This window comes from Dysidea avara, chromosome 9 (assembly GCF_963678975.1).
Source record: "Dysidea avara chromosome 9, odDysAvar1.4, whole genome shotgun sequence".
NCBI classification, from domain to species: Eukaryota; Metazoa; Porifera; class Demospongiae; order Dictyoceratida; family Dysideidae; genus Dysidea; species Dysidea avara.
Genome location: NC_089280.1, coordinates 36,687,135 through 36,702,867, shown reverse-complemented (window position 1 = coordinate 36,702,867; position 15,733 = coordinate 36,687,135). Strand labels below are relative to the sequence as shown.

Below are 15,733 nucleotides of genomic sequence, written 5' to 3'. Positions count from 1 at the left end.
GGCAGTGGCTAGAGCGGGGGATGATAATGGAGCAATAATTACGTGTTAAAAGTATCGTATATCAAATATGCAAGCTGTGAAGGCACGGAAAATCACGGAGCCAATACCGATATTGCGGGTAGTACATCGTTCTTCCAACGCAAATGGTAAGATATAATATACTCCATACATGCACTCACATTAGTAACTGCTGTTAAGTGTCATAAATAAAGCGGTAACTATGGCGTTCTAATTATAGCCCACCTTATTAGCTATTCTATAAACTGGTAGTTGTTATATAAAAATGCACATTATTTATACCTTGCCATGACTATTGACTTGTTAGCTCTGGAAGTAATGAAGGTTTTGCAATCAATAAAATATTCCAATGGAATGATGTACCTATCAATTTTATTGTTATCAACTTTATCAGTTAGGTACTGGAGGGCGAACACAGAAGGTAGAGCCTGTACGAGGTGTTTCACTAGCCTGGGAGCCATATAAAGACAGATGTGGGCTAAGGGTGGGAGATGGAAAAGTAATCACCAATGTAGTGGGAATAAATGTAGAAGTATGATGCTACTACATCAATAAGGCTTACTTGGAACACCGCACAACGCAAATTTTTATATATCTGGTGTACAAATCCTTTCCCAATCTCATATCCCCAGTACTAGAACTTGTTTGTGTATGTGGGGAGATTATGCCACTGATACTTCCCCAGTTGATACTGTGGATTTTCTGTTGGTTTGAACATTGCAAGCTCAAAACACATTGCATAAATCGGATGGATTGATTGATTTTTATTTTTAGTTCAAATATTCGGTATAGCTAACACATCATAAAATCATACACTGAGGAAGGAATAGTACAATACTCAGTACAGGATATGCAATACACAAAAAATGTTCAAACGGGCAGAAAATCCACAGTAAGTAATAGCAATAATTGTGAAATGTTTGAGGTTACTACCTTTATTGGAAAAGGTTAGGGTTAGGGTTAACCCTAATTTTCTAGGCTTTCACTTGTTAGCTCATCACCTCAGTCGTTATACAACTACCAAATTTTCAAAAAATGGAACTTTCACAAAACTATAAATTACAATTATTTACATGAAGAGTTTTAATAATGGCATGTTATCGTTATTTAGACAATAGCCAGTGCAATCAGAATTTAGTTAGAAATCCACCAAGCATGTACTGAATCTTAGGTGTACCTATCTACAAATTCTCTGCATGAGAAATGTTGTAAAGTTATATATTCTATAGACTTGGCTACTATTTGGTCAACATTTGGAGAAACCAAGAACATGGTTAGTGCATAGTTAAGTTGTGAAGTACTGTTTAGTAATTATTTATGACATGTAGTTACACAAATTAGAAGACCAAGCTGGTACCCCTCCAAAACTTGTTCACTCTCACAAAGCTAGAGGGAGAACAGTTCAGTTCAGTAATCCACTTCCTGACAAACGAACATCAAACAACTTACAAGATTCAGTCACTCAGTCATCTGACACTAGTAGTATTGTTGATGGTGACTATTTGAACAATCGGTCATGTGTGTTACATGCTAACAGTGAGGAGATAGACCATTCTAGTCCATTAAATATGGAGCCATTACGATCCACTAGTAGTTCAAGGGAAGATGAAGTGCCTACAGTAACCACATTACACTCCAATAAAGGTGCTATATTTGGACCCCCTGTTAGCTTTGACGTAGTGCCCTCTGTACATAATCAGTCACCACCAAAATCTGTCTCTGCTCCTAACATGACATCACAGCTCGACACTCATCAAGTCCCACTACGCAAGTTTCAAATTCCTGAAAGTGAGTAGTTTATGTGGTGTATATGATTAAGTGTAAACTTGGTCATTTTGACTTTAAGGTGCTATTCCTTCTTTAAAGAGAACAATTGAGCAACAAAAGTTAGCTGTTCAAGCATCTGAAATGAAATTGGAGTCAGTAATGAAGCATAGAATGGAGCCACTTACCACTGGTATGTATTTGATCTCTCAACTTGTAGTATACCGTATAGCGGGAAATTTTCGAAAGGTTAAATTTTCAAAAAAGAGTGCTTGATTGGAAATTCGAAAAAATATTTTCGAAACAATGTCTCTTTACCGTGCCGCACCGTAGATAATTAATTCACGGAGGAAGCTAACAGTACTAGTGGTTGCGTTGATCACGTACATAGCTGCTTTAATTGTTCAGTACAGCTAGATAAACGTTCAATCTGGCTTTGATAGAATCTCATATAGCTATCCTAGGGTCTTCCTTCATAGGTTGAACCATGTTGTTTGTTGGACTTCGCCTCGGTGGCCTGCCATACCTAAGTACATGGCATTTTTCAGCCCATATAGATGTTTGCTGATAATTATAGTCTTTCCTAGTAATTTCTGGTCTCTTGAGTTCTTATAGGCTTCAAGACTCGTGGTGTCATTTGTGCTCGCTTATATGCACGCGCACGTGGTATATAGCTATAGTTATATGGCTAGCTACTTGTGTGTGGCCTAGTGCCTATAGCTATAATACATTAGGCCTATAGCTAACTGATATTAGCAAAAACTATGCATGCGTGCACTCGCAAAAATCTTTTAGCTATACTTTCTTTGATTGTCGCTTCAAAGCCGGGATGTACTATTTTCGAAAATATATTTTCGAAAACACATTGTTATTTTTGAATTTTTCAAAAAGTTAACCTTTCGAAAATTTCCCGCTATACGGTAGTCATATATGATGTATCATGTTATAGATTCTGGTGAAGAAGCTGTGACTGTCCATGGTGGCATGTCCAAGCCAGTTCGTAGGAAACTCCATAACACATCTGACCCAGTTTTTGCAGCTAGTGGAGCCCCTACTAACTGTAGTAAGAAAAGGAAAATAGCAGTGGCACCATCACCTCCTAACTATGCACAAACTCGTTCCACAAGAAACTCTGTAAAGCAGCCACATGTGACAGCTAGTTCAAGTGAGGCTGCTCCTTTAAAGATAGCCAGCAAGCCCAAAGTGACAGTTAGGAAAGTAGCTGCTAAGGTAGTAGTGCAGGCCTCTCAGAGGAAGTACCAAACTAATATTACTCCAAGTAGCTGGAGAGCAGGTAGAGATGTGGTACACCGAGTATTGGGACCATCAAAGAAGAAACCAACAAAGTTGCCACAAAAGGAACCACAAGATGACCTTATGGCTGGGGACAGCTCATCATCGATCGCTAGTTCAACAGGTGAGCTAAATGCTTGTGTGTGGGTGTGTGTGTGTGTGTGTGTGTGTGTGTGTGTGTGTGTGTGTGTGTGTGTGTGTGTGTGTGTGTGTGTGTGTGTGTGTGTGTGTGTGTGTGGGTGGGTGGGTGTATGTCTATGTGGTTAACTTTTGTTCATCATATAATTTGTGTATAGATTCTGTAGGCTTAGCTGTCAGGTCTAAGAAGGGATTCTTATCAGAGGTGACCACTACTTCTCCTAAGAGAGAAAGATCCCTGTTAAATTCTAATGCTATTGCTGTACTAAATGAAGTTGGTTTATCTGAGGAGGACACCCACCCACCACCAAAACCTACTACATTTAAGATACCAAGAAGATCCTTATCAAGTGTCCCTAAGCTGACTAGCCCAGGTGAATAATACTTAGTATCCACTCTGCTGTTTGATGTGCTACTACAGAACCAATACATGTTCCTAAAGTCCGGCACTACGATGCTGATAAAGTGCGAGTAAGTATATAGTGTACATATATATGCAGTGCTATGGTGCTAAGGCTGATCTGTGTGATATTGATAAAATGTATTTCTAAAAGATGATACCAAATGTACATTTTTATAACAAGAAATGTTGAACCGTGTGTAATTGTTGTGGTTTCATGGCTTTGCATTCTTATTGCTGGTAAGCAACTGGACCCTAAAGCTACTCAATAGCATGTTACCAACATACGGCACAAACTGTCAGATTTTCTTAGAAAAATATAGACAATATCTTTTCTGATCCAGTACTAACTCAATGATTTGGTTGTAAACTGGCATCTACAAACACAGCTGTGTATGTAATGTTCAAGTCAATACACCTGATATATTGTGATACATAATGTAAAAATTGCATTGATACCTGTATCAATGTATTGATATCTGTATCACTCTCTTACATATTGCCATACAGCAATGTACATGTTGATATATCATCCCAATCCTGATCATTGACCCCTCTATTTTGAAGGACAGATTGTAGATCTATGCAGTTGTGACCCAGGACCCTTACAAGCCTTCTGAGTATAACACACTGTTTTCCTAGCTGTTAAACAAGCCTTACACTTGGAACAATGTTTGGCTGCATAATCGATTGTCAGGGTTGTGGCGCACCACTAACTTCCTCTTCCTCAGTGTTACTAAGTGTAAGATATGAATGTAATGCCAAGGTACTAGTGAAAGGTACTAGTGATGTAGTAAACAAGAAGAAAGTAATGGAATAATTGACACACAGCTACAACACATAGTTTGTGTTTGATTCACAACCTTTTATATTAACCACCATATTTGGTATTATCAATGTCTTGGTATTGCAGTTTCTGTCTCGAGTTTCAATGTAGTAACATTTATTTGACTATTTCAACATTTTTAAAGCGAATAAAAATGGCAGGTTTTTACTCAGCCAGTCATGTATTCAACATCGTGATTGAGTAAATAGATTGCTAAGAGGTGTGGTCTCCACACTCGATTGTTATTAATCAACCAAGATCATTAGTGGGTGTTATCCAAGATCATTATCAACCAAGATCATTATCAGGTATCTACTATAAATAAGTAGCGTCTAAATATGCTGCTCAAGGAGAGTGATGAAGGTGATTTTGTAGCGTATGATGTTTCCAGGATAATTTTTAAAGGCAGAATTTTAGGCAGCGCACATCACTTTTGAGGCGATCCCCATGCCAATGTAGGGATTTGTGGGGGACTGATGATTAGTATAGCTCGGCTCGTTCACTGTTCTCCACGGATACATACACAACACAACACTGTCACTACTATTGATTACATGTGCTCAAAGTACAAACTACGTCATATTCCTAGCCTATTACACGTGATCATAAACTACGTAATTTTAATGTATACTGTTATAACTAATCATCGACATCCTCCGGGGGGCCACGCAAGACACTGGTCCATTCGGCTACTCTTGCACAGGCCTCCAAAGCTGCTTGTCTTGTGGGGCGGATGTCCTGTGGCTGTGATGTATTCTGCTGATTACTCTCAGAATCTAACTTGTCCTGGCTGTTGGTAGCATCTGAGTTAACAGGTTCAACATCGGTCTTACTTGTTATCTTGAGTGGGTAAAGTATGCTTATAGGTCTATTTGTCCTGCCACTGCTTGTGTGAATGTTAACAGCTCTGATGAGTCCATCATGTCCAGTAATGACATCCTCGATTACTGCGAGTTTCCAACTGGCTTTGGGTGTGTCATCATGGACTAAAACAATTTCACCCTTCTTGACTGTCTGGGAGTTATTTCCTGTTGTACGATGAAATTCCCTAAGGGATGTGAGGTACTCTGTTCTCCATCTTCTCCAGAAGTTGTTCAATAACACTGTTATGGTTCTTGCTCTCCCTTTCACCTCTGAGTTGGAACCATAATCAGGATCACTAATCTCATCTCCTTCGGTTATTGGGTGTGGGAGAGAAACGATCCTCCTACCATACAGCAAGTGTGCTTGAGTGAGTGGTTCTGGGTCCTTAAGGTCAGGGGAGACATACATTAAAGGACGGTCATTGAGAATGGCTTCGATTTCTACGATTATTGTTTGTAGATCAAGTAGACTGACATATGATCTTCTGAGTACCTTCTTAAGGGAAGCCTTAGTCAACCTGATAAGTCGCTCCCAAAATCCCCCGTACCAGGGGGCGCTTCGGGATGAATTTCCATGTAACTCTCTTCCAACTTAAAGCATCTAGTAAGATCTTGCAACTGAACAACTTGTTGAGTTCATCGGCGGCTGCTAAGTAAGTGGACGCATTGTCCGATAACATAAACTTGGGCAAAGACTTGCGACTGCTAAATCTCCTGAAGGCTTGTAGGAAGTTCTCGGTGGTGAGGTCAGTTACTATCTCAAGATGCACGGCTCTGGTCACTGCGCAAGTAAAGAGGCACACACACACACTTTACTCTCTTTACCTGTGTTTCTCACATATAAGGCGCCAGTGAAATCCACACCAGTCACTTCAAAGGGCTGCGTCTCTTGAACTCTACACTTGACATGGGGAGGTGGATCCGGTATTTGATATGGCTTCCCTTCAGTCTTCCTGCAGATCACACAATATCTAAGAAGTTTTTGTATCAACTGTCTTGCACCGGGAATCCAGTAGCTCTGTCTGATGGCTGTCAATGTCGATGTCACTCCAGCATGTAGATGTTTCTCGTGGACTGCATAGACAATCATTCCGGTTAACGGGTGTTTGGCAGGTAGCAAGTAAGGAAATTTCACCAGTTCAGAGACTGGGGTATTATGAATCCTCCCGCCACAACGAATGAGTCCACCTTTGTCTATGAATAAGCGGAGTTGATGAACTAAAGGTAAACGACTTGATTGAGAATTGATGTTCTGGATTTCGGCAGGGAATGATTGCTGTTGTACAGTTTGGATCCATTTCAAGTTAGCTTGTGTACGCTCTGCAGGGGAGATAGGACTTGAGTACTTGATGGATGGCCTTCTTATGTTTCTCACAAATCTTAAAATATATGCAGTAACATTGAGGAGTCGTGATAGGCTGTGGTATGCTGAAACATCACTAATATAGTGAAGGCCAGTGTCTTCCACAGAGGTAGTACTTTGTGTCTCTGGTTGAGCAGTCTCTTCGGCTTCCACTAATGAAACTTGTAGCTGAAGGGCTTCTGTAGGCTTCCACTCTGGCCAAGGTTATCAGACAGTAACCAAGGAGGTTCCTTAAGCCACAACAAGAAAGACTGTAGCTGGTCATAAGTAATACCTCTTGTCAGAAGGTCTGCTGGGTTGTCATTGGTTGAGCAAAATCTCCAGGAAGCTGATGGCAGTACATTGTGAATCTGACTTACTCGAGAAGAAACAAACTGTGGAAATGTCTTCTTGCTATGGATCCAGTACAACACAATCTGGCTGTCAGTCCACATAAAAACAGAGGTGTTCTGCAGTTGTAAGGAATCAATGATAAATTTGGCCAGATGTGTAACTGTCAATGCAGCCATGAGCTCCAAGCGAGGTAAGATTGGACGCTTGGGTGGAGCAACATGGGATTTCGCCATAACAAATGAAGACTCCTGTTGTAGCTTGAGAAATGCTACGGCACCATAGGCCTTGGTGCTGGCATCAGCAAATACATGAAGTTGTACATTGTTTTTCTCATAAGTGATGGTAAAGTATCGTCTATTGATGTTAAACTGTGGTAACTGCTTGATGTCTGTGACTATAGATTGTCATTGCTCACAGAGCTCAGGTTCAAGTGGTTCATCCCATTCCAGGTGTTTTGCCAGAGGGTTTGCATTAGAAGCTTGGAATGGATGGTGACTGGAGCTGCTAGTCCAAGTGGGTCAAACACTTTCGATGAATCTTGAAGGACTTCACGCTTAGTAATTAGGTTTACAATAGTCAAAGAGGGGTTCTTAGGTATGAGTGATAGTTTGTCTGTGTCAGTATGCCAGTGGACACCAAGGACATTAGCAGGTACAGTGGAGTCAGCAGTGTTTTCTTTACGTGTTATCAAACTAAGTTGTGAACTATTCGATACCTATGATCTTAATTTAAATTTGGCCTCTAACATAATGACTCTAGCCTGTTTGTAGTACTGGGTTGCAGCCAATTCTGTCTCACACCCTGACACAATGTTATCAACATATAAATTGGCTTGGATGTCATGTGAGAGTGGTGTGTTGTAGTGTTGTAAATGATGGTACTGTGCAGCATACAACATAAATGGTGAACTTACAGCTCCAAAGAGTACTGTCTTGAAGCGGTACATGATGAGCTCACTGTTGGGATCTGTAACATCACTGAGCCAAAAAAGGCGGGTGTAATCTCTATCACTCTCATTAAGGTGGATATGGAGAAAGGCTTTCTCAATATCAGTGGAGATAGCATAGTTGTGTGTACGAAAACGAAGGATGATTGAGCATAGATCATTCAGAAAGTGAGGACCGGTGAGTAAACAATCATTCGAGGAGGGATGGTCCTTTGATTGACAGCAGCTGCAATCGTACACTATGCGGATTGGTGTTGTGATTGAGTTCTTTTTGACGCAGTGGCGAGGAATAAAATGGGTCAGGCCAGGTATTTCAGATGTGTACACTTTCAATAAAACCCCTGTTGAGTTGATCACAGATAATGTTGTTGTATGTTTGTAGGACACCTGGTGTTAGTGAAAGATGGTGAGCCAATGAACGGGTTCTCTTCCTGCATACATTAGAGTTAGTTGGCAGTGGTGGGTGGCTCTCTTTCCACGGGAATCTGGTGCAGTATGAACCATCAGGAAGACGAGTAATACATGTCTGTGAGTACCCTTGTAAAAACTGTTTGTCTGAATTGTTCTCTACTGCTATTCCAGTTGTCTCAAGGTCGTAAAACTTTTGGATGTTGTGATCTTCATTGTGCTGGGTGGATATGTGAAGGGCACTTGTTACTATATTGAGAGAGTGTGTATTTGAAACTGGTCCTGAAAGCAGGTAGCCAATCTTGGAACTAGTAGCAGTTGGACCGTCCCCTCTAATGATGTGGTCTTCCACTATGTCCCAGTAATGGTCAGCTCCTATGAGGAGGGAGATATTGAAGTCTCCATCTGTGTTGACAGGGTGGGCTAACTGTAATCCATGCAGATATGGTAGTGCTCTGACTCTGGAGGAAGCACTTATCTTCAGAGGGACAGTAATGGTAGGGACGATAAGGACTGATAAAGGAATGTGTTCCTCAGATTGCGTCTTGACATACACAGTTGCAACTGCCATGCTCTTGTGGTGTGATTGATTCACACCAAATGCAGCAAGAGAAATGTTTTCCTTCTTGTAAGGCTTCAGTGACAAAAAGTCTGCCAATTCTTGGGTCAGGAAGGAATGTTGAGACCCTTTGTCAAATAGTATGTTGGCCTTACTTTCTGCATGTGAGGAGGAAGTAATTGTTGCTACAGCAGTTTTCAACAGGCAAGTGTTGTCTTTGACAAGTATGCTGTGTGATGGAGGATGGGCCAGAGCAGTGAGTGAAGCTGTTGAGTTTGTATTGACAGTGTTCCCTGTGGCCTGTGTTTCAGAGGTTGCTGGTTGAGAAGATGGCTGTACTTGGGTTCCATTCTAGATATTTCACTGCAGATACTTGTGTGGTGCTTACGGCCACATTTACGACACCGATACTTGGAGTTGCAACTAGACACTCTATGATGGCCCAAGCAATTGAAGCACAATTTCTCTCATTTAATTATATCCAAATGTTTCTGGTGGTCCTTGATGGCTTCACAGGTACCAGGAGCATGAGGTCCCTTGCAGTACACACATGTTGGCCTCTTTGGAGTTGGGAGATCACTTGCCGTACGTGAAGGTTTACGAACAGAGCTTGCATGAAAGGAAGCTGTGAACTGAGATTGGGGGTGATGAGAACCCATTTCTAAAATTCTGATCTCTGTAAGTAAAGCACCTTGTAGTTCATCAATGGTCCACTCATCACTGCCGTGCTGTCTTGCCAAGTTGACTCTGACATCTGCTGGAAGCTTGTTCAGTATGATAGGGACTAACAGCGAACCATATGTCTCACGGGACTTGCCAAGTGAAGAGAGGCTTCGTGTGTGTAGAGCTGATGATGAGTTCATTGGATTGTGCATCTCAAGTAGGGCATTCATGTGAGCGTTTACTAGCTTGTGTGGTTGGCCATATCTTTGTTGCAGTAAAATGACTGAATGCTCATAATTGACTCCTGTTAGTGGGAAACCAGCCACAACTCTTGCAGCATCATGTTGTAGTTGTGCACGCAGATAGCTTAACTTCTGAACATCACTTAGAGATGAGTTATTGTGTACGGCTGCCTCGAAACAGTCCCAGAAAGACTGCCACCACTGTAATGGTTCACCTGAGAAAACTGGTATACTGAGCTTAGGTAGGCGGGTGGTAGCTCCACTGCTGCTTGGTAAGTGGCTTGCTGGGAGTGGGACTACATGGCTTGCTGAGGATGTGACCACATGGCTTTCTGAGGTGACAGCATTTGTGGGGATTACTGGGTGTGTGGCATGGCTTTCAGGGAGTGTGCTCACATAATTCTCTGGGTGTGTGACTGACTGGTAGTGTTTGTGTTTCAGTGTCGTGTGGAATCACATGTGTATGGGGAGTGTCATCTGAGCAGGTATACTTACTGTTTCATATCAGGCGGTAGACTCTTCATTGTTCTCATCAGAGGTTGGGACCTGCGGTGGAGTGACTCCTGTTACAACAGTGCTAGGGTCTGGATGAGTGCAGCGATATAGTCTTAAAACTCTATCAACTTGAGCTGCCTGTTGGGAGATTGTCTCTTGGATCTCTTCAGTTTCAAGAATCTCGGATTCCAGTTCCCCTTCTTCTTCTATAAGACCAATTATCTTAGCATCAATATCAGTGAGGATCTCCTTCTTTCGATCAAGTTGCTTCTGCCAGTCCACTAATGAGGTGTAATCTGATTCTCTAAGCTCACTGGGGTCTCTTTCAATAATATCTTTAGTTGCAGCAATTATTCTGGTAAGGTGACTTCTATATCCATGACGTGATAAACGATGACGCTTGAGTGCCTCCATGCCGTGACGAACTTGTCTTTGAATTAATGCCAACCACTGGAAAACCTGTAACGAAGGAACAGCAACAACAGTTTACTGAGTATTGGGGTGCTCGCCTTTCTGGGTACCGTTCTCTTATTCCGCCACAGTACCACGACGTTTTAGTGACGGGTTACTACTTGGACTAGAGAGGCGAGCACAACTATAGTACGTTCACGTTGAGCTGAATCCTCAAAAACATTTAATAACTCATGGATGCAATTACACACGATCTTGAAATTTGGCTCATTTGTAGTACTGCTTGATCCGCTAACAATATTTCAAAATCTTTTTGTTCAAATGTTTGACATAATATTTACGGCCAATCAAAATTTTCACAATACATTTCCTATGGGGAAGCCATATAAGTACAGTGTCCATTACAGCCCTTTCCCGAACTTGTAATGGAGCCAAACCGTACGTGTCTGTTGTTGACACCTTTGCTGTTACCAATAATCATCTGGTTAGCTGAAATGTTAACTCTGTTGAGAAAAAATCCACTTTTAACTTTTAGCTGTTTTTCAGGATTCAGCTCAACGTGAACATACTATAGCTTGGTAGGGTTGGCTTCGTTCTTGAGACGGACTTCTGCTGGTCACAGCACCAAAAATGTGGGGGACTAATGATTAGTATAGCTCGGCTCGTTCACTGTTCGCCACGGATACATACACAACACAACACCGTCACTACTATTGATTACATGTGCTACAAAATTCATAGTACAAACTACGTCATATTCCTAGCCTATTACACGTGATCATAAACTACGTAATTTTAATGTATAATGTTATAACTAATCATCGACAGGATTTTCCCACCGAGCTATATATACTGTAATACCATCTGACTGGGGTTTCCCTAAAGAGCAATGCAGCATCACTCTACTCAAAATTCTTTTGATGCGGTAAAAGGAATGTATATAATTTAATAAATTGATGTTGGTAGCAAAGTGACACTTATACCACTCTATTTTGCTGGGGAAAGCTCATCTCTTGTTTTGTCACTTGGATCCTCCCTACTTATTAATGTTACTAGTAGCTAAGTACAGTTTAGTGCAGCTTGTGACATATTGTGTGTTAGGATTACATGGAAAAGAAACGTGAAGACCGTAAGAAGAAAAACCTAGAGCAACGTTATATCATGAAGAGAGCTGAAACAGAGAAGAAGAGAAAACTAGAGGTATTATATTAGCTACCATGTACAGTGATCATGTTGTCCTAACAGATACTGGATATGGACCGTAGACAAGTATTGCAGAACAATTTGAAGAGAGCTGGGGTTAAGAGACAACAGAAGTTACTTGAAGACATGGCACAACATCCAGGCATACATATACACCTTGAAGAAGCTAATGCTGTAAGTAGATTACTAATAGTGTATATAGAGTACATTAGTACTGCATACTAGGATCATGAAGGTTTGGGCTTTCTAGCCCAAAAATATCACCCAAAAACCAGCCTCTCTTTTCCTTCGTAACAATATTGGTTAAGCCCAAAAATGTCTTCAAAGCGACCCCAAGCCCTTTCTGTGGAAATATTTAACTGTATTTTCCTGCCCAAGTACAATTCAACTATGGTTAATATGCTTTGGGCTTGATTTCTTTACTGTTTGACATCACTTCAGTATCCCTGTTCAATCACATTGCGTAGGGTGTAACAGCATAGCATCATATGTAGTGGTTAGCATGATATAAACTCAGTTTCATACAATAATGATCAAAGCCCCAACAGGCATTATGTAATTTGATTAGTCTGCAAATCTCAGCACCTGAAAGCAGTATAGCTATCCGTTTACTTCCTGGTAATAGATAGGCACATGTTAATCACAATTTCTGTAGTGACTAGATTGATTGCAAAGGCACTTCTTGTACTGTTCTTTGGTTGTATTGAGCTAAAAATGAACCAAAATGGCAACAATGCTTTGCAATAGTTAATATTCGGGCGCTCATTATGTCTGACCAACACCAGTCTTTCCTTTGATGTGGTATGCGTTGATTCTCCAGTCAATTATGTTACACAACACTAAACATTTGTGAAATTAGAACTTTTATATCATACGGTGTGGTAATACTCAGGGTTCTACCCATACTGATCAGCAGTGGTTCAAAGTAACCAGTACCTCTAAAAACTGACCTGCACATAATCCAACCAGTAGTATATCACAGATGTACACATACAATATGTAGTAGTTGTAACATGGGCACAAGTGATTTGTCTGGAATACCGTATGGAGGGAAACTTTGATGCCATTAAAATTTGGCGATTGACTATGAATTCGCCAAATTTTCCCCATCCAAATATTTTGGTGGCGAAGAAAATAGCAAGCCAAGCCTCTATAGAGCTAATCAATTTTCTACTCAACCAAGGGATAGTGGGCCAGGCATTACGCTAGAGCCAAGCCTTCCTCAACTACCTCACTAGGTAGCTAGTTACTGTGCACGTGGTATCCTCAAACTTCACCTCGAAACGGGCATGACAAGTATAGCGAGTCCTACCATGTTAAGTACGATATTCACTATTCCAGAGGGTGTAGATCTACTGTCTATATAGTATTATCTTTTTTGTTGGTAGCTGACTCCAGGCGCCGAATCACTGAGTGGCGTGGCACTCCAGTTCTCGCTTCAAGCACAGCGATTAGTGATCTAATTAATTCAATACGGCGTGCACTTTGCTAACAATTTGCCAAATTTTATTTTGCCAACAGTGATGTTTTGCTTGATTCGCCAAATTTTCCCCCTCCAAAGTTTCCCTCTGTACGGTATACGCACAAGCACGAAGGCACAGCCCAAGTGCGTATATTTCAGACAAATCACAATTGCCCATGTTACAACTATATTCCACTTGGGTGACTCACCTGCAAGTGTGGGAAACTGTAGGAATACTTCGCGAAGTGTATTTATATGGGACCATGTGAATTTCGATTGTGGATAACATTCAACAACAAGGCGCTGCTGAGAGGCCGAATGTAAGTGTGTCGACCTGAGCATGTAGATCGCTTCAATTGTGGGTACACAATTAAACACAGGAAGCCAAAATGCAAGCTGAACAGCTCATAATGAAGCTTAAGTGCACTGTAAAGTACCAGAGGAGGTTGGACGCATTCACGTGAGCTGTCCCTTAATTGCATTTTTTGATTTGGTATGTCACGTGATGGTCAATAGTCACAATACAAAACTGAAAAATGGTGGGATCGTTAAATATTCAGATCGTCCTTCATGTAAACTTCAAGACAATGTACTTTGTTTTGTAATCAGTGCTTGAAGTCCGGGTGAAAATAACAAGTTGTGGTTTGGTGTACACTACTTCACCAGCCTGCACGTACGTATTCTCTAACGAAACATGAAATGATTAAGTGAGTTAATTCTGAGATTGCGATGGATTAACCTCTTCGACAAGAGGGATTTTGTGTAATTTGTTTTAGTGGTGCTTAAAGCGTGTCCAACCTCCTCTGGTAAAGTACTTACTATACTAGCCATGAATAAACAATATGTTAACACTAATGGCCAAATCAATTAAGCTATACTAACCATGAATACGCCTAGTGTCTGGACATCACGTGACTAGAATGCAATGTAACCAAAACAGCAATATAAACTAACCTGTGACCTTCTTCATTATCTTTCCCAAGTCCATGATCTATGCTTTGGCTCACTTTACAAAACTAAAACCCACTATCGATCTTGTGAAGTGTCACTATATTAAAGCCGAGATCACAGAGTTTCATCTAAGAAATCAGATAATTTCTGAAAATGCTTGGAATGCATTAATGAGAATAGAAGGTAGTATAATTTATACAAGTTCTATCACTCCTAGGAGGGATATAACTTGTATATACTACCTCCATTTCTTGTTAATGCATTCCTGAACACTGATAGCAGTGCTATTATACCACTTATAGAACTTTGCGTGGGCAAGATCAAAGGAAAAAGTGTACTTTAAATTTCATAAAGTACACTCTCAGCCGGCCAGCTGCTTCATCAACCACAAAGAGTGCTTTATTGCACCGCAAAGAGTGCTTTATTGAACGATTAAAGCACTCTTTGTGGGCAATAAAGCACAGTTGCCCACGTGCCTTAGTGTAGGCTAATAGCCTACGGGGCTCGCGCCAGTACGACTAATCACCCAAGCCGGTGAAGGCTAATAGCCTCGCCACGCTGAGTGATCAATCACCCCAGCCAATACGAGTTCCACCACTGGATTGCTTTTATAGACATACCTAAATGCTTCGATGATGTGTGGGAGAAGGTAACGTTGCTGTTACGTTTGTTAATGTAAACGGACAAGTCCTGGAGATATCACGGAAATACTTCACCATGTGACTCACAATAGAATCAATTGTGGGTTGCGAGCAAAACCTGCCAAAAGACGCAATGAACGTCTACTATGCCAAACTATGGTGAAATACGCATGAGTTACTTTGTTAAACTAGTTTGTGTACATTCAGGCTGCTAATAGTTCGTGCAACGCTTGTTAATTGCGAGTCCTAGTGTATGGTGAAGCTACACGACTAGAAAGTTCCATAAATCATTTAAAGCATAGCCTTGCTCGTGCTATATGAAAAATAAAGTACTCGGCGCTTGGCCTCGTACTTTATTTTTCATATAGCACTCGCGGCTATGCTTTAACATATACTTATACACCTTCTCTTCCCTAATTGAGGTGTGAAAGTGGTATATACTCTAATATGTTTCTAATAGAACACACAGCATATCAATTCATGTTATCTTTAGGCCAAAACTCAGTAATTCCTGGACAGAACCCTGTATATTGTATATTAGGGATCACTGAGGGTAATGTCCGTATTTCTGTATTGACTGGATTGATTGCAGATTTGCAGAGTTATGTGTCACTGATAGAACAAAGCTGAAAATGAAGCATAATAGACTTTTCAGTAGTTGGATGTTGGGGCATGCATTCAGATGTAAAATTAATTTTATCACATGCTTAGCATCATTTATTAGCTATTTCTGATAAATTATGAAACATTATGC

At 40.8% G+C, this 15,733-nt stretch overlaps 1 protein-coding gene across 1 annotated transcript in view; it reads left to right on the top strand.

Annotated features, from left to right (window-relative positions):
- The first annotated feature begins 5 nt into the window (after positions 1–5).
- The window catches only part of LOC136266630 (centrosome-associated protein 350-like), a 42,578-nt gene continuing 26,850 nt past the window's right edge, over positions 6–15,733 (top strand). The window contains exons 1-9 of the mRNA XM_066061622.1: positions 6–146; positions 1,248–1,291; positions 1,347–1,806; positions 1,865–1,975; positions 2,732–3,199; positions 3,372–3,587; positions 3,635–3,684; positions 11,824–11,922; positions 11,968–12,099. Coding sequence (XP_065917694.1) covers positions 68–146; positions 1,248–1,291; positions 1,347–1,806; positions 1,865–1,975; positions 2,732–3,199; positions 3,372–3,587; positions 3,635–3,684; positions 11,824–11,922; positions 11,968–12,099 — 1,659 coding nt within the window. The 5' untranslated portion in view covers positions 6–67. The remainder of the gene's footprint in view (positions 147–1,247; positions 1,292–1,346; positions 1,807–1,864; positions 1,976–2,731; positions 3,200–3,371; positions 3,588–3,634; positions 3,685–11,823; positions 11,923–11,967; positions 12,100–15,733) is intronic.